The sequence below is a fragment of the Chionomys nivalis genome, chromosome 19 (assembly GCF_950005125.1).
Source record: "Chionomys nivalis chromosome 19, mChiNiv1.1, whole genome shotgun sequence".
NCBI classification, from domain to species: domain Eukaryota; kingdom Metazoa; phylum Chordata; class Mammalia; order Rodentia; family Cricetidae; genus Chionomys; species Chionomys nivalis.
In genome coordinates, this window is record NC_080104.1 from 35,098,982 (window position 1) to 35,118,137 (window position 19,156).

A 19,156-nucleotide genomic window follows, 5' to 3' on the forward strand; every position below is an offset into this window, starting at 1 on the left:
GACCCAAAGTGTCATGTAGTAGAGTTTTGTATCAGAGACGTTCATCACCTAAGTAGGATTTTTTGTTGTTCAAGTATTTTGGCTCTGTTTCTGTTTGTCTGTCTCTCTGATTGTGTGTGAACAATAGATTAAGATGAAATGACAATAGTGGTGATTCCACTACTCTTCAGTAGTGACAATGATGATAACAGGGTGCTTCGCTGCTCCAGTGGAAGGAGGTGAGTTGCTGGGACACGCACTTGTGGGTTGCTGGTTTTCTGTTCTGTTTCCCTTTATGGCTAAAGATGTTAAGCTTTAGAAAAGTGAAGGGCTGCAACGAGAATACTGCCTTTACTGACTTGAAGTGTTTTAACTTGCCTTTAAATACCCAGAACTGTAAGGAAATAGTCAATCACCCAGTGATCAAGGATGCTGAGTTTGAAGATGAGGGTTATTACTCTTGCGTGCTTTCTGTCCACCATAATGGGAAACAGTACAACATCACCAAGACCTTCAATATAACCGTAATCGAAGGTAAGAGAAAGTTTTTGGAAGGAGTGAATGCATATGAGGAAAGCAGACTCTTTCTTTCACTGTGAAGTTACTTGGGGCTGGAGAGGGTACCTTGAGATTAGGAATACTGTTTTTTTTTTTTGTTTGTTTTTTGTTTTTTGTTTTTGTTTTTTTTTGGTTTTTCGAGACAGGGTTTCTCTGTGGTTTTGGAGCCTGTCCTGGAACTAGCTCTGTAGACCAGGCTGGTCTCGAACTCACAGAGATCCGCTTGCCTCTGGGAATACTGTTTTGTTAACTTTGGCACCGTGGTTGTACTTTCTAATGCTACCTCAGCCAGAAACTCCACAGTTACCAGCCTGCTTCTCTAGCAGCGGCTGGGCTGCTCATGGGACAGCCAGTGAGAATTCTGCTTCTGCAGGCACCAGCTGAGTGGCTGCCACTAAAAAAGTTAGCTTTAACTAAATCTCTGTCATTCTAATTATGAATATGACTAGAGAGTCAAGGGCTCAGGTGAAAACCTGCAAGCTCAGAGGCTGAGGAGCAATTATCTTGCCGTCTCTCCTTGTTGGCATCCAGTGAAGACCCTTCCTTCCACTTTGCCAAACCAGAAAAACCTATGTCATCCCAAACCCACCCTACTACTTCCTCTTTCTCTCTCTCTCTCTCTCTCTCTCTCTCTCTCTCTCTCTCTCTCTCTCTCTCTCTCTCTCTCTCTCTCTCTCCTCCCTCCCTCCCTCCCTCCCTCTCTCTCATTCTCTCTCCCTCCCTCCCTCCCTCCTCTCTCTCTCTCTCTCTCTCTCTCTCTCTCTCTCTCTCTCTCTCTCCCTCTCTCTCATTCTCTCTCTCTCTCTCCCAGATGCCCTCTAAGGCTCTATAATGACTTGCTGTCAACTAATTGATAATGCATCCTCCTGTCCCAAAGTTAATTTTATTTAATTAACTCAAATGCAAATTCGGGACTCACAGTGTGATCGAATATCCCCCAACAGAACATATACCTACTTCAAATCTTAGGTTTAAAACCTTTATCTTGGGCTCCCATCAAACTGACTAAAACCATATATTCTTAGCCGCAGATGAAAGTTCATGGGTGAACCTTTTAAGTCAGCCTGTTCTTGTTTAGACTTTGCGTAAACTGTAGAATCTTGTTAGGCTTCCATTTTTTGCTTTGAGCAAATATTTATTGGGGTCACAAATATTTATCGGTGGCTCTATTCAAGAAGCTGTAGTGAGTGTTGAGAGGCAGAGGACATGAGAGAATGCGCTACAGCGAGGAATACAGAGTTCTCAGGGAGTTTCGTAAGGGTCTGGAGGGCCACTAGCATGAACGCTGCAGCTGTGTGAGAGGTTGTCAGGCTGAAGGATGTGACGTGTAGTCGAAAAGAAAAGACAAATGTTAAAGGCTTTGCCAGATGTGGGTCTTGGAGGGACAGCGTCACGAAGGGACAGAGCACACAGAGAGAACAGCAGCCAGAGTGGCAAAGCCAGGTCTCAGAGTGCCAGTTGGAGGAGGAGCTTTGCTTGCATGAATTGCCCTGAGCCCCGAGGCCAAACATAGGCCTAGAATTCTATTGTGACAGTGACCTGTGAGGTAATTTAATTGAACCACACCCCACGGAGATATCCTTCGGATGGTACAGTCAATATAACTCAACATCAGTACCTTCTTGGGAACTTACAGAGAAATTACCAAATCACAACACAGCCAAGTACATATTTCAATACCTGAGAGTCTGTTTTGCCTTCTTTAGCTTTTACTGACTGCTCTTCATTGGCTTTCAAAACCTTCGCAGAATGTCTGTCCCCTTCCTATGTGAAAGTTCCTCCAGTTGTTTGAAGATCTGTGGTATGACCATGACTTTCTCCACCATCATTCCAGAAAGCCTATGTGGATGACATTTGACCAGATTGCTCCAACACATCTACTCTATGATATCTTTCTTCAGCGCTTCACCTGATGCTTACATTGCTGCCTGTGTGCTGTGTTTGCAGCACATCCCAAGACTTAGTATCCTGAGCAGTCTAGACTTAGAGTTCTGGAGGTCACGTGTTTGAATACATTCACAGGGCTGAAGTCAAGGGTTCAGTGCATTGTATAGTTGTGGAGAGTATGGGGAGAAGATATTTTTCTACCCTTTGCCAATATCTGGAGACTGTCTATATTATACTTCATCTTTAAAACAAAAAACACACTGTCTGCCAGTCTTTTTCCTTTTATTCCTTCTTCTTATTATTTCTCTTCTCTTCCTCCTGTTCCTCCTCTTCTCCTTTTCTTCCTCCTCCTTCTTCTTCTCTTCCTCCTCCTCTCCCCCATCTTCTTCTCATCCTCTTTCTCTTCTCTTCCCACCGTCCCATCATTTACATGAATTTCCCGGAGTCTGACTTGTCTGACCTTTCTGACTTTCTTCTGAGGACACATTAACAGCTCACTGGGATAGTGCAAGACAACTTCCCTTTCTCCAAGTCCTTAAGCAATCACAGCTACAAAATTCTTTGGCCATATTCTTCTGCTAGAACAGAGTCGAGACTGAGCAAATTATAAACCATAGAAGTTTATTTGGCTCTCAGTTCTGGAAAATCCCAGACCAAGGGGCCACCTGTGAGTGTATATCTGTTATGTGCTCTGTGGCTCAGAACATTGGATGTCTTTCTCTTATTACCATGCCCATTGTCTTAAGACAGGATCTTTAGCCAAATAAGGAGAGTACTGATATGGGTAGCCTAATTGGCCAGGGAGATTTCGAGATCCGCCTGTCTCTTTCTCCAAGTGTTGGGGTTACAGACACATACAATCATGCTTTTAGAGATTCAAAGCCAGGTCCCACTTTAGAACATTAAGTACTCCCACCCACTGAGCAGCCTCCCCACCCCCAAGGAGATCTCCACGCTGCATCACATTTAACTTGAGTGTAAGTGATTATGTGTGAGACAAAAAACCTGGGCTGGGCTTACCCTTTTAATCAGGAACTCACTCGTGTAACAACTAACCCATTTTGGCAATATTGACATTAACTGGTTAATGAGGGGGGAACTTTCATGACTTAACCCCCTATAACCTGCCACTCTATTAACACCGTTACCAGGGCAACTACATTTCCATTTGAATTTTATAGGGTTCCAATGAAATCTGAGCACTAGGATTCCTTAACTTTGCTGAGGATGCTTGTGCCTGCCAAAACTACAGCCTAGGAATCCCATACCTGAATTTTTCAGCTCCAAAAACCCTGCAATCTACTTGTGATCACTTGTCTTAATTTCTTCAACCACAGTTTGCACGCATATACTTATACTTCATATACTACAGAAACATATACAATTCGTGTACCTTCTCGTTCTTTGGTATTCTCCCCTATTCTTTTTCTTATCCATCTTTGCCACTCTTCCTTTTCTTCCTTGAGAAGTGATAAGAAGCTTCAAGCGTTAGCACACAGCACCTTTTGCTCTAGTTGGAACCTCTCATTCATTCTTTCTCACAGTTTCAGTGATGTTGTGACCTTGGACAGATGATTGTCTAGCGTCTTGCTGCCTCGGGTTCCCTCAGCCCATGGGTCAATGGTGGCTTTTGGGGCTCTCTCTGGTTATCAGATGCTATAGGCCAGGCACAGTAGCAGTGTGTCAGGGGTCCCTGCAGGTGACATACAGGGAAGTGAACCTCACGAAAAGATAAGGATGAAAACCTGGTGCAGATTGACTTCATCAACCTGGGTCAGATGTCTTTGGGGAGTTTAATAACAGGCTCCCCTCCCCAATGTATTTAAGCCCAGTATGATTTGGGGGAAAGTTTCCTGGTGTAATACAATCCGCATTGCACAAGGAAGTGTAATTACATTGAAACTCAACTCATGTCATTTTTTCCAAGAAGATGGTTTCAAGAGCTGTGCTACCAATACTAGCTTAAGGGCCAAAGATCTGGTCTGGTCTGGTCTTGGTCATACAGACAGAGGTCATTTGGGCTATTCATACTCTGGTCCTGTTTGTGAGAGCCTGGGGAACCTCTGACTGTCAGGGTCATTTAGATTACTAGCCACCTCTGGTCTTGGTTGTAAGAACTTGATCTGGTCCAGCCCAACAGATACCACAGACCACCAGGCTCTTCATCATTTCTAAGTCTTGACTTTTGGGATGGAAGAACAGGTTTTTCATCTTCCCCATTGGAAAGATAATCCTGTGTACTTAACTTTCCTGGTTTCTCCGGAGATCAGTGGGCATAGGATCTTCGTGCTATATTCCCAATAAATGTGTACATTTCTGAGCAAAATGTTCCTTCCTAAGTAAGGGAGCTAAGGAGATGATTGTATACTTTTTGTTAGGACCAGAATTCACTAGGAAGGGCAATAGTTCTGGATCTACAGGTTTGAAATGCAGGGTCAGACAGAGTCAGGTAAGGCTTCCAGGGCGTAGTTATGACTAAAGATTCTACATCCTCAAGGGTAGGACTGGTATCTGGGAGAGGTGCCTCACACGGCTCCTCCTTACTATATTCTGTTAAATTCATCAGTGAGAGAATGAGGAAGGCAGACAGAGGGAAGTGATACAGAGCAAGAAGGTTTTTCCTAGTGACTGTGCACCTTCTATGTCCTAAACATTTTGTCCTCTCAGTACCTGGCAGTAGTCTCCCTGGACGAGCATGTTTCTCTGACGTCAGCTTCACTGGGCAGAAGCCAGTGTTTGACTTCAGAGGATACTAGATGGAAGGGGCTTTCAACAGCACTGTGAACGTATAAGTCCAGGAAAATGAAGCTTCAGTAATCTGAGCTGGGTTAATAAAACAGTTAATAAAGTATGGCACAAATAAATATATAGCAATGACTGCCGTTGCCCACAGATAAAAGTCAAGACTTAGGGAGTGCCTGATACCATGAGAGGACCAAACCTGATATGTGCTGTTTCTGTATACATACATGCCTGTAGTAAAATTTAGTTTATAGATTAGACGCAATAAGAGATTAACAACAATAATTAGTAATAAAACATAAAATACGCTAGGGCAATTTGTCACTACTTGTCACAAATTGTTAATGTCACTACTTTTGTGCTTTGTGGTCATGATGAAATAAAATAATGGTTACTGGAACACACATACCATGATGTCACGATGATTGGGCTCGTGGTATATAATGCATGAGTACCATGAACAAGGGGACAGTTCAGGTCCTAGTTTGGATGGAGTGATATGGAAAACTTACAGTGGCATACATTTTAAAAGTTACAAGTTGATTATTTTAAGTTTTTGTTTTTTATATTTAACATTTTTTTGGATCACAGTTGACTTACAGTAACTTATACTAGAGAAAATATGATCACGGAGCAGGGAGAGGTGCTGTGTTGGAGTCTTTATTACATGGGATGGCTGTGTTACAATAGATGTGTGACCTAGATAAGCTCAGGTAATTCCAATGTCTGTTTTGTTTTGCTTTCAGGGAACAGCAAAATCACTCCAGCTATTTTGGGACAAAAGTTTGACACTGTTGAAGTAGATCTAGGTATGTTTTACAACATGTGTTTTTTGAATCATAAGTGCGGCCATTATTGAGACAGTTACATAATGAGGAACAACATGTCATTGTTTGACTCTGGCCACTTTTAGACCAGTTGACTGTTTAAAAGCCAGTGAAACTATCTATGGTTTGTAGACTAGGGTCTCTGCCATGCCATTTGACTTTTTAAAGAATTTTCTCTATTGACCTTTCAAAATATGAAAATTTGATGATAATACTCTAGAGATAAGATTCAAAATTGTTCTGTAGTTCAAATATTTGGCTATGGATAGAACTGGCTATACCTTTAGGATTTGTCTAGGCAACTGGTTCTCAACCTTTTTAGTGCCACGGTTCTTCAATACAGTTCCTCATGTTGTGGTGAGTCTACCAACCATAAAACTATTTTCAATGCTACTTTTTAACTATAAAATTGCTTTTGTTGTGAATCGTAATGTAAATATTTGATATGTAGGATGGCCCAAAGGAGTTACAACCCACAGGCTGAGAACCACTGTCTAGAGAGATCTTAAAAATTAATGTGCACAGTTAGGTAACTTCTTCCAAAAATAAAAGCAAAGAAGGAATAGAATAAATTTGCATATGCCAAACCAGATATTGAGCTAAGTGATTTGGGACTTTTGAGATACATTCTCCAACCAAGGTAGAGGGATATTGTCTCCACAGTATGGATTGAATAACTGACACACAGGCCAAGGAGCTCATAATTATCTCAGTCTGTTCAGAACGCAGCTGGGGTGGCTGGGAGCAGATGTGCTGTATTTAATCCACCTTGCATTTAAATAGCTGGGGCTGGAAAGAATACCCCAGTCATGTTGGAAGCAGACCTTTGCTGCTAGAACACAGCTTCTTAAGGTGTTGGGACCACGTAGGGGACTGTATAAGAGAGCGTGGGGGTCATGACAAATCTGGCAAAAGTGAAAGGTTTTTGAATACACAACGCCAGAAAATTCCAAGTCCAGTGTCTCCAGGAGCAGTCATCAGAGCTGCCCTGTACCACCTCACTGCTGCCTCAGTTCCGAACACACATGCGCACACTTCACACTGGCCATACCTTCTTCCCATGTATCACTGTGGGAGAAGACTGACTTGCTTTATCCCAGGTTCAAGACTTGGGTGTGCTAGTTAGGAGGTGCATGCTTTACTGTGCATATGAAGCTTTCTGGTCTATAGAAGAACAATGGTTTAACGACAGAAGACAAAAATCCTTTCATTTTTGTATCAATTTGTATCAAATCATTGAACCCTCGGATTGTATGGTGTCAGCGTTTTGTTTTAAAATTGGCTGTTCAGAGTTGCAGACTTCAATTTTATTAGAAAAAAAAAACTATAAGAGGAATTTTAGTTTGGGATCAGGATAGAAATTCCGAAATGACCCTGAATATACTTGTGCCATTTTGTTTTATGTATTTATGTAAAGTGGTCTCAGCATTGATGGTTATAAAATCATAATTTGAACATGTCTAAATAACATTGAAGATGTTCCACATTGTGAATTACCAATCATTCAGCCAGTAGGTGATCCCTCTCCTAAAATCCAAGCAACCACCCCACTCATTGGCCTGCAGGTTTGCTTTTGTCCTTAATAAGGAATAAAATTATGTGTATAACAAAAAATCGCTAAAACACATTTCCTCATGTCTTATTTTCAGTCAATGTCTAATTTACTATCTATTTAGTAGACCCATATGCTAAAGTCACTGCAAAAATGTCTTGACTGTAAGGCAACGGTGCATGGAGAACGTTTATGACATTCTGGTAGAGCCACCGCTTGCTCTCCTGTGGTCCATGAGCCCGTGGGAGACATCACCAAGTCCTGCAGCCTCATGTTCTCCAATCTCTTACTGATACTCCCGTGAGCTGTGCAGCTGCCCGCAGAGCCAATGGACTGGACTCTCTGCTCCATGAGGAGACTCCTGCTCATTGCAACCCCAAGATTCTATTTCTAGATGAGACGGCTGCTCGTGGTTACTTACCTGCACGGGACCTTTCCTAACCACATTTTCAATTTCACCATTTCTTTCTTGTTCTTTCCTCTGTTCCTCTGCGCTTCAACACCTTCTTCTTCTTCTTCTTCTTTTTTTTTTTTTTAATTGCTTCATTTGGTAAACTTATTTTGTTTTCTGAGTAGTTCAAGAGAGACATTGGCTTGACGCTGAAGATTGAAAAAATTGCACTGACCCCCTCAATTTTAATAGTTGATTTAAAAGTGGATATTTAAATAGAAGTCAGTTCATTACTTAGTGATGACTAGTCATTGCTATATAATTCTTCCCCTTTATTGTATTTTTTAAAATGAAGCATCTCTTCCACTTTTTTTTTTTCTGGATGTGGTACGATTTTACCTTCAATTATCACACACTGATTGTATTTGAAACTTCTACCGAGTTTCTAAATTCAAGACTGAGACTGTCAATTTCTACCTAGGAGAAGAGGTGGAACTTAACTGCACCGCTTTACTGAATAAAAATGACCTGTTTTATTGGAGCATCAGGAAAGAAGACCGGTCAAACCCTAATGTGCATGAAGACACGAACATGACCACCTGGTATGCATATGTGACATGTAAGAGATGCCGTGTGCATGCTATAGAAATTCATGTGTGCACACAGCAGAAAAGAGGCTGGGCTTCTGGGTGGCTGATGGGATGTTTAAGCTTTAACTGTAATTATAATTTGTTTATCATTACCATGGTGACAGATCATGCATACGTTTACTGTACAGATCTAAGCTTGAAAAGGAAGATTCATGGGAATGTTGGTGAGGAATTTTAGCATCACGTTACCAAGGTACTACTTAGTCAGGCTCTAAGTCACCAAGCTCCTTCTAAAAGAGCAATCAAATGGAACCATAGTTTCTCGATGTTTGAAAACTATGTCAAGTGCCTTGCTCTTATTGATGTGTCACCAAAGCACAAATGGCATCCATAATCAAACTCAGGCCTCCTGTAAGAGGTACAATTTCAAAGGATTAGTCCATTATCCTCATGTCAGGAAGCATGAGGACATACAGGGAGACATGGCGCTGGAGAAGTAGCTGGAAGTTCTACATCAGGATCTGCAGGCAGGAGGAAGAGAGAGACTCTGGGTTTGGAATGAACTCTTTGAAACCTAAAAGCCCACCCCCAATAACATCCTTCCTTCCACAAGGCCACACCTCCTTTCAAATAGTGCCACTCCCAGGTGACCCACTAACTTTTCAAATCTATGAGCCCATTATGCGTGCGTTAGGAGCTGTTCTTATTCAATCACCACAGCAGGGAAGCTCCTGTGAGTGTGTTCTGAACTGAAGGCTTTATAGCATGGGAGAGAGACCATCCATAAGTACATAGATGCTGCTGCCATGGTATGATGTAGCTCAGGGGCCCTGCCAAAGCCTCGGTTATGCCTTTTGACTGTGAGGTAAACAAACTTTTTCTCTTCATCGAGTCCAGCTGCCCAAGAATTCATTTATAGCAATGAAAGATTCAGAATACAAAACTGAATGGTCTTGGTTAGAGGAGATGACGGTGTAGGATGAAGTCCAAGTAGTTTGGAGGGAGAAATGGGGGGGGGGGAAGAGAGATTGCTATCCTGTAATTTCTGTTGCTCCTTGGAAGAGTGGGGAAGCTAATTAGCTAATTTTAATTCACACCAGGAGTGGAAGACACAGCTGATGCTTCCTTTAAATATTTTAGACTTAAAAATTCTCCTGAGTAGATCTGCTGGTCATGAACAAAGCCTGTTGATCAACTGTTTGCTTACATTACAGGACTTCTGAGGGCAAACTGCATGCCTTTAAAAAACTTAGAATTCGGAATGTTGCTGAAACGAATCTCAACGTTTTATACAATTGCACGGTGACCAACGAGGAAGCCACAGACACAAAAAGCTTCATGTTGGTGAGAAAAGGTAAGAGATGCATTGCTCTTCTTGACTTGACAGTCTTTGCTAGCTCTCTGGGATTTCACCCAGTCTCTGTAACAAGCTTTCTTGGGTGAAGAAACCCATCCAGTGCCTCAAGGAGATGATGGGACAGACTTTAATGACTTCCCAGGGGAGGCCTCACCCTCTCTGAGGAGAAGATGGGGGGTAGGGGAAATGGGAGGAGAGGAGAGAGGGGGAACTGGGATTGGTATGTTAAGAAAGGAAGGGAGGGAGGGAGGGAGGGAGGGAGGGAGGGAGGGAGGGAGGGAGGGAGAGAGAGAGAGAGAGAGAGAGAGAGAGAGAGAGAGAAAGCCATCTGAGGTCACAGAGCTGAGAAGGCGACAAGTCCTCCAGCTTGTAGGTCTAGATCCACATGCTTCTGCTTCATGGGGATTGCCTCCATTGTCCCCTCTTGTCACGTGAGCACCAGTTATGTGGTCTGTGTGTTTGTGAAGTAGAGGCACTCCAACCTACAGCTTTGGTTATCTGAGGCTATGTGTGTATTTCCTGGGCATTGCTCATCCCAAGACACCTCTCACATCCTTAGGACCAGTCTGTCCCTGCCCCAGAAGCAGCTGCCTCTCATTGCTTCTCTCAATTTACAAATGTCACCTGGAGAGTGGGATCTTCCTATGACTGATGCATCAGGAATCCATAGATCTTTCAATGTTGTAGAAACGCCCGGGGTATGAGTTCTAAGAGTTAGCTTCTGAAATACACCTAATATTATACCTAATGGAATGACTGGTATTACTGGAATAACTGTCTCTAAAAGTATGTTACATAAGAGGGCAAAAGTTTTAGTCATGCTTATACTATCTGATGTGGAAACCCCCACATCATCAGTATCTCTTCTTGGGAAAGAAGCCAAAAAGGAAAATGAAATAAAGAAAGAGAAAGAAAGAAAAAAGAAGAAAGGGAATAAGGTGAGGTATATGTAAATAATCACTACAGCATTGTGTAAACATAAAATATTAGAATCATTATAAAGGCATATATTGTAAACCAGTAAAACGATGTTGGTCTCATGAGGAAATAAAGTGATTGCATTACCATATAATAAAAATTTCAGGGTCAAAGGAGATTTATTTATTTTTGTTTATGTGTATGAACAGTAAACATGTATGCCATATGTGAGCCTAGTGCCCACAGAAGCCAGAAAGGGGAGTCAGATACCCCCTGGAACTAGAGTTATATATGGTTGTTAGCCTCCAGGTCTTCTGCAAGGGTACCAAGTACCCTAAACCACTGAGTCATCTCTCCAGCCTCACCCCCACCCCCTAACACCCCAGAAGGCTTTGATGCTGTGAGGCCATCACCACCTCCTTGGATGGCTGTTCAGAATTAGGAAATTTGATTCTTTTTACTCTTTTGTGGTCTTTCATGTTTATCTCTGGTGAATACAAACTGAATCAATCCAAGGGATATGACTTGTCTTGAGGGGCATATTGTCTAGAATTTTCCTAAAGCCCCAGTGCTATGTACCAGGCACTGTGAAGCACTCTGTGGAGTGTCTCATTCATCAGCAACTAGGTTCATTCATTATTTTCACTCTGCACATGAATATATTAGGAATGAGAAGCTACAAGGATCTGATGGAGTCAGACTGGAAACCCAGGCTTCTCTGTCCAGTGTTCCCCAGATGAAAACCATGCACTGTTTGCTCATTTCACCAACTGCAGTTGTGCTGGAGACCTTTGCATCCCACCCTAGCATATCATTGCTTCAGAAATGTAAATACCACAGATACAGATGACTGAGTGGGCATGCTTTTATGTTCCATCTCTGGGTATCTTTGCCTACATTTCTAAGTTGGAGTAGAAAGATCCTCACTGCAGGCTACCAGAAGGAGTGTGGGGAACTAGAGGGCTATGGAAGCACTTGGGGAGACAGATATCCAAATATCCAGAGGGAAGGGCGAAACTGGCAACCGTAATGTGATGATGGGAAATTCTGGCCACATTTCTTTTCATTTATGATTCTCTCTCTCTCTCTCTCTCTCTCTCTCTCTCTCTCTCTCTCTCTCTCTCTCTCCTCTCCCTCTCCCTCTCCCTCTCCCTCTCTCTCTCTCTCTCTCTTCCTGCAGAAATGGCTGATATCCCGGGCCATGTCTTTATGAGAGGAATCATCGTGGCAGTGTTCATCTCTGTGGCAGTAGTGTGTGTGGTGATTTTGTGTGTCATTTATAAAGTTGACTTGGTTCTGTTCTATAGACGCTTGGCGGAAAGAGATGAGACATTAACAGGTAACATACTGTGAAACCGGGGGATCCTAGTCTATGTTTTTGTGCTTAAAACCGGAACAGTAATCTTCATCTAATTTTGACGACACCGCTGATATTCTGTAAGAGAGGTTCCCAGGCTGGGGTCAGGGGTTACTCTGTATGTAGCACCATGATGGGTACTGTGCAGTCGTGTGCTTGTTTGTGACTTTCCAGATGTTTTTCTTTTGGTGTTTCATGTCTGTACTCTGTCTCCTCCTAAACAGCCTGTGCTATTGATGTGTTTGTGTTCACACACACTCCGCTGCATACTTTATACACTCAATAAAGGTTTTTTTTATTGAATTTTCTGTCATCCTTGCTCATTATTTTCACTGGGAAAAGGAGGCTGTTTAGTTTACCTGGAAGAACTCTGGGTTAGAAGTCAAATAATCTCAAGTTTAGTCTGCTAGACCCACCAGCTGTTAGCTGCTGCTGTGTCTACTGGGGTATGCGTCTCAATACTTTTAAAAGAGATGAGAAATCTCCAGATTTCAAGATAATTATGTCCTTAAAAAAGTTAAACTACACTGTTGCTTTTGTTTATGTGTGTATGTGTTGTGTGTGTTTATAGAAAAAAAAAACAATCTTTATAAAGGTTAAACTCAAAATTTGTAAATGTAAAGCAGGAGACCTTTTCCTGTCCTGCCCGTGTCTCTGCGTCCCACAAGGTCCCCACTGGCTACTGCATCCAATAAACTGTTGACATGGATTCTTACTTCATGTTGCCTTTAGAAAAACAATCTTGGTTTAGTTACCCACACTTTTGGATTTCTGCCAGTTTGATAGATGGGGGTTTGAAGCTGGGTAGTTTTAATTTGTATTTCATTTTATGATGTAATAAAATACAAGCAAGCATTCCATTTATTTAAAATTTATTTGTGTCTTCTTTTTCAGCATATCCACTCTTGGCCCATTCTGTCACCGTGCTTTCTTCTTGTTTGCAGTCACCACACTGTTTATATCTAGTATCTATAATGTATAGTATCTATAATGATATAAGATAAATATCCCCATGTTGTTATTGTCTTTGTTTGTTGTGCTGTGCCTATGTAGGAGACCCAAATATATCTTTATTTTTTCAGTGTCTGGTTTGGGCATTGTACATACAAAGCGCCCCTTAACCTCATGATACAAAATGATTCTCATATCCGCTCCTTTGGGATTTTTAAAACTTATTTATTTTATTATTTTAGATTATAGTAGAATGACATCATTTTTCACACTTACAATGCTTAGTATTAGCAGTTAGCAGGCACAGGGAAGTTGGGTCTCAGCTTGGGTGTCTGATCCTGCTTTGGAAAGATACGAGGCAGCCGTGTGAACAGTCTGTATGTGGTCTTTTCTGCACGATCTCTGCTCAGAGAGATAAACATTTGGACTTGAATGGGCCCCAGGTTACCTTTTTCCTTCTGATTTTTCATACTATTTTCCCTGTGTCAAATTTTTAGATCCAACTTGGACATTCTTTTTTGGTTTATTGAAAATTGCTTAACTACATTGGTTTTGTTTGATGTGTGGGTCCCCGAGTGTCTGAACACACACCTCATGTGTGCAAGCACCTGCAGAAGTCAGAAGAGGGCATCAGATTTCTTGGAACTGGAATTCCAGATGGTTGTCACCCACCATGGGAGCCCTGGGAATCGAACCCAGGTTTTCAGCAAAAGCAACAAGAACTCACAGACCCTATGCCATCTTTTCAACCCCAATCATTTTTCCCAATTCATGCTTTTAACTGTTAGCGTGGCAGTACACAGAAGTATTCAGGAGCATGCCCTAAGCAACTCCACTCCACATGAAGTGCACAAAAAGGTACAGTCTGTGGCAATGGCAGAAATGAAGATGCATCTAAAAAATAAAACTTTTTAATAGTTATAGCACTGTGATAGCCCGGTGTATTCTTGGTCTTGGTTTATAAAAAGAACAGAGATGTAAAGAACCAATCAGCCAAAGAGAATTAAAACACACCAGGTAATGCACATACATATATTGGTCCAACAGACTCGTTTTATTCTAAATAGCCATTTATATAATGATAGCTTCATTAATTAGGGATCAAAGATATGATTTAATCATTCATGCCTTCCAGGCATAACAGGACTGATCTATATAAACACATGAGCTCACAGACACTGTCATAGCACACATAAGACATGCACAGGTTCAAACTACGTAACACTGGGAAGGAGAAGTGGACACGAAATCCCACCCTTAACCAAGAAGCTACTTGCAATGGATATCTGCTAGGAAAGGGGAAATTTTCTAAGCATCTACTTAAGCATCCACTTTAAGACTCTCACCATGGAGAGGGTTGGGGGCTCATAATCGGGACACTGAGGCATATAAAGACAATAAGATACTTTGATGAGCTTATAATTCTATAATCTTTATCAACATTTTCTCATACATGCAATTCATGTAATTCTGCACAAACATTTGCTTTAGCAATAGGGCTTATAATTCTATAATCTTTATCAACATTTTCTCATACATGCAATTCATGTAATTCTGCACAAACATTTGCTTTAGCAATAGGTCTTTACTTAAATCGGCAGAGCAGAATACTTGAGGAGAGTTGAGCAAGCTTTTGCCAGGAAGAGAAAGCATTGTCTTGTGAACATGAGAATAAAGAAATAGGGCTGGGCCATTGGGCATGGTGTATAAAAGTATAGACCCAGAGCTGTTCCGTCCCATCTTATTTCAGTACAAAGAACCAAATATGTCTACCTTTCAAGTCAGTCAGTACAGATCCAACTCCTTGGCCATCTACTAAATTTTCATGACAAAGATGAAACCATTGCACATCCATACCCTGCTTCCCCTTCTACACGAGCTACGTTAGTGAAGACATCACTCAAAACATGCCTTGTTCAGAAAGCATGGCCACTGATGACCCTCCTCTTTCACTGTTTACATCGTATGATTTTCATCTGTTATTTTGCTGCTTTTAATTCATTCCAAGTTGTCTTTGTTTCCTCTGTTTCCTCAACAGACTGCATGAAACTAAAAGGGTATCACATGCACTTTTAGTTACCCAGTGGGGAGAAGGAATTGTCTTAGCTAGGCAACATGTTTTCTTCTTCATTGTTCTCTCAGCCATCTAAATTCTTCTCTGTCATCAAAAATTCGATGGGAGCACACCTGAGGATTACTGTTAAGCTTTCAATATATTATAGGTTTCTCTTTTGACATTTGATACCCTAGGTGTGTGTGTGTGTGTGTGTGTGTGTGTATGTGTGCATGCTTGTGTGTGTGTTAGACTATGATTTAATTACAATTCCAGACTCTTCTGTATACTTCACAATCCTCTCTTTTAAATCTCTTTTTCCATTGTTAGCATCTTGTTCTAAGCATTCTTATAATTTTTTTCCACTCTCTGGGGTTTGGTCTCAGTTTCACTTGTGTGTCTTGCTTTATTTTCCTTTGTTTTGACTTTACTCTTTAGGGGTCTTTAGAAAGTAAAACTTGAGGTTGTGGTGTGATGGAGTTGAATGAAATGAACAAGCCAAAGTTTGACTTACTCCTCAATCCTGGAACGAGGGTCTTCTGGGGGTCCCTAGCATCTTATTGTCTTCATATGCCTCAATTTTCTGATTACTGTCCCCCACCCCTCCCCATGATGGGAGTCTCAAAGTAAATGCTTAAATAGATGTTCAGAACATTGTTTGCTTGGTATGCATCTGAGATTTGACAACCAATAATTTTATCCTCTTTATATATGGCGTTCACACAAGTTTTTACTTAAAATTTTTTTCTTAATCATGAATTAAAAGAGTCCACCTTGTTCCCTAGATGGCAAAACATACGATGCCTTTGTGTCTTATCTGAAAGAGTGTCAGCCTGAGAATGGAGAAGAACACACTTTCGCTGTGGAGACGCTACCTGGGGTCCTGGAGAAGCAATTTGGGTATAAGCTGTGCATATTTGAAAGAGATGTGGTACCTGGTGGAGGTAAGAAAGGAATCCCGGACAGACAATTAATGGAGATCATTTTTTATGAGATGGTTGATTATCTTTTTATTTTAAAAATGTGCAAATGGCCAAAGTCCTTTAGGGCAGCAGAGGCCAGTCGGTCGGCAGCTAGTTATTCATTACTCACGTCAGTCTGCTTAACCAATTTTCACTGCCACAGTAATAAAATAACTCCAGCCTTTCCTCTGGGACCCTTCATCCTGCATCATAAATCTGACCCCTGAGGAAAGACAAAGGTCTCTCTTTCTGAGACCTTGCATCAATAAACAAAGTAGAAGGCCACTGAGCAGGGCAAACTCTGACCTCCATGTGCGCATACACACGTGCCGGTGTGGCACATACGCATGCTAAAAAGTTAACTAATGAAGAGGAGAGAGGGGAATGTGAGGAAGAAGGAGGAGGAAAAGGAGGAGAAGGAGTAAGCTCGCTGAACTGACCAGAATCTTGCCTTTCCAGCTGTTGTTGATGAGATCCAGTCACTGATAGAGAAGAGCCGGAGGCTAATCATCGTCCTCAGCAAAAGTTACCTGGCCAATGAAACCAGGCTTGAACTGGAGAGCGGACTCCACGAAGCACTAGTGGAGAGGAAGATTAAGATAATCTTAATCGAATTTACTCCAGCCGGCAGCTTCACATTTCTGCCCCCGTCCCTGAAGCTCCTGAAGCCCTGCAGGGTTCTGAAATGGCAGGCTGACAAATCCCTTCCTTACAACTCGAGGTTCTGGAAGAATCTTCTTTACCTGATGCCTGCAAAGGCCATCAAGCCGTGGATAGATGAATCCGAAGCTTTGCCCGTTCTTTCAACACCTTGATCTTCAGCAAGGCTCCGTGTCAGAAGGAACAGAAAAGCCCTGCTGGAGGCTGTGCGTGTGCCTAATCACAGCAGGGGCTGTCGTTCAAAATACCAAATTCTGTGATCATCCCCTTCCACTCCCAGTTAGAAGACAAGATTTGTCATTGGGTTGTCATAGAGGAAACAGAGCCGGAACTCCTAGGAGACCTTGGGACTCACAAGAAATCAGTCTGTTATTCTTTCTTTCCCTTAGAGCAGTGGTTCTCAACCTGTGGGTTCGGAACCCTTTAGCAAACCTCTATGTTCAAATATGTTTACATTATGATTCGTAACAGTGGCAAAACGAGAGTTACGAAGTAGCATCGAAAATAATGATATGGTTGGAAGTCACCACAAGATGAGGAACTGCATTAAAGGGTTGCAGCTTTGGGAAGGTTGAGAACCACGGCCCTAGAGTTATCTGTACTCTAACCCCCACATTCGGCAAGGGGGTGACGAGACACACAAACTGACTGATGCCCCACAACAAGTTTTTATTACCTCTAAGGGGTACTTAGTTCTCCACCAGGCTTGGGAGGTGGAAGGAGTAGGTGGAAGAGCTGTGTGTGGCGCAGGGAAACAAGGTGAGGGAAGGCCCCAAGGACTTGACTTCAGGATGAGATTACTGCCTCAAGTTGGCATTTCTTGGAAGCTCAGTGAGACCTTAGGCAAGATGTCTTACCTCTTATTTAGGCCTTTCCTAAGACCCTTGAAAGGGAACTCTGTAGGTCTCTCAGTGTTAGTGACCTAAGGCTTTTGTTGAATTTATATAGATATTTATATGTAGGATCATAAAAGCTAACTGCAATAAACAAACAATGGTTGCTTGTTTTTATTAACTGTTTCAAAGGGGAGGGAGTTCAGCATGTGGGCCATTGAGAGTGTTTGCAAGCTTGCAATGCCTGAGTGCAGCAAGGATGTTCCAGAAAAGTCTAAAGCAGAGATTGTTTAGAATAGACATGGTAGATTTTAAAAGAAAGAAACAAACAAATAAACAAGAATGGGGGTTCTCAAGTAAGTTTGTAGCTCAAGCCTTCATGTGCTAATTGGCTGACAAAAAATAAAACGTAAATTCAACAAAAGCTTTGTCGTATGTGTGAAAACATAGAGTCAGAAGTTTTGTTGCTTTGTGAGTTCTGATAAATAAAATGACTTAGTTTATTTTTTTATTGCTCATGCTACGACACATGAAGTGTATTTCATATGAAATATATTTTATATTAAATCTGCTTAATGCATTCATTAGACTTGAAATGTCTCCTGACTTCCTTTTCATTTAAGACTCCACTCCCTCATTTTCAACATAGATTCCCACCTGTTCTAAGAAGATAAGGTAATTCAACAGCCATCCCTTTTTCCAACCCAGGGTTTCTCTGTGCAACACCGGCTTTCTTGCTCTTGGAACTTGCTCTGTAGACCAGTCTGGCCTTGATTCAGAACTCACAGAGATCAGCCTGCCTTTGCCTCATGAATGCTGGGTTTTGGGCCCGGGGATGGGGGTCGCACAAAGATGAGAACACTACCAAGTCTAATAAACCAGAAGCAAACTTTATTCCAGAAAACAGATCTAGGAAAACCAGAAGCAAACTTAAAAATAAAAAAATTAAAAATAATAAAAAAAAAACCCACCGTGGGGCACAGAAGCTTATCAGTTAGCTGAGACCACAGCCAGAGATGGTGTTTGTTAGGTTGTGGCCAAAAAGGCTGGTTTCTGAACCCACTTTTTGTAGTAGGGGCACCAAGCATTAGCTCTGAACAAAGGAAATTTTACGATCTTGCCCTGACCCATGGGTCAGTCAACATAGGAGGGGAGTGGGTTCTAACCTCAATGGGTAACTAGGCAGCTATCATGAAAAATGATTCAGAGTAGATTACAGCAAAAGTCACTAATTGCAAGAAGACAGATGTCTTTAGCAATAGTCAGAAAAGGGACTGCTGCTAGTAATACTAGAAGTTTGATAAATTAGAATTAATTGGTTCTTAGGTCGAGAACTTAGAAGATAGCAAAAAGTGTTCTTCACACTATCTCAAGGTAAAACTGAGATACTGACTGCCATACCTTACAACCTCCATTATCAGAGCTCATTAATTAAACCATTATATTTGTCCACTGTCTCCTGTATCTCCAGGTGTATACTGGAGTCCCATGCGTCCCCTTTGGTGGTGCCAGTTTTCCATAACAGAGACAGTGTCTAAC

The 19,156-nt window shown here is 41.7% G+C and overlaps 1 protein-coding gene across 1 annotated transcript in view; it reads left to right on the plus strand.

The window, feature by feature from the left end:
• Il18r1 (interleukin 18 receptor 1) overlaps positions 1-17,556 on the plus strand; it is a 31,840-nt gene extending 14,284 nt beyond the window's left edge. Inside the window, exons 5-11 of the mRNA XM_057751488.1 lie at positions 372-513; positions 5,913-5,975; positions 8,418-8,538; positions 9,741-9,880; positions 11,982-12,140; positions 15,948-16,106; positions 16,584-17,556. Of these exons, the coding sequence (XP_057607471.1) occupies positions 372-513; positions 5,913-5,975; positions 8,418-8,538; positions 9,741-9,880; positions 11,982-12,140; positions 15,948-16,106; positions 16,584-16,939 (1,140 nt within the window). The 3' untranslated portion in view covers positions 16,940-17,556. The remainder of the gene's footprint in view (positions 1-371; positions 514-5,912; positions 5,976-8,417; positions 8,539-9,740; positions 9,881-11,981; positions 12,141-15,947; positions 16,107-16,583) is intronic.
• The last annotated feature ends 1,600 nt before the right edge of the window (positions 17,557-19,156 follow it).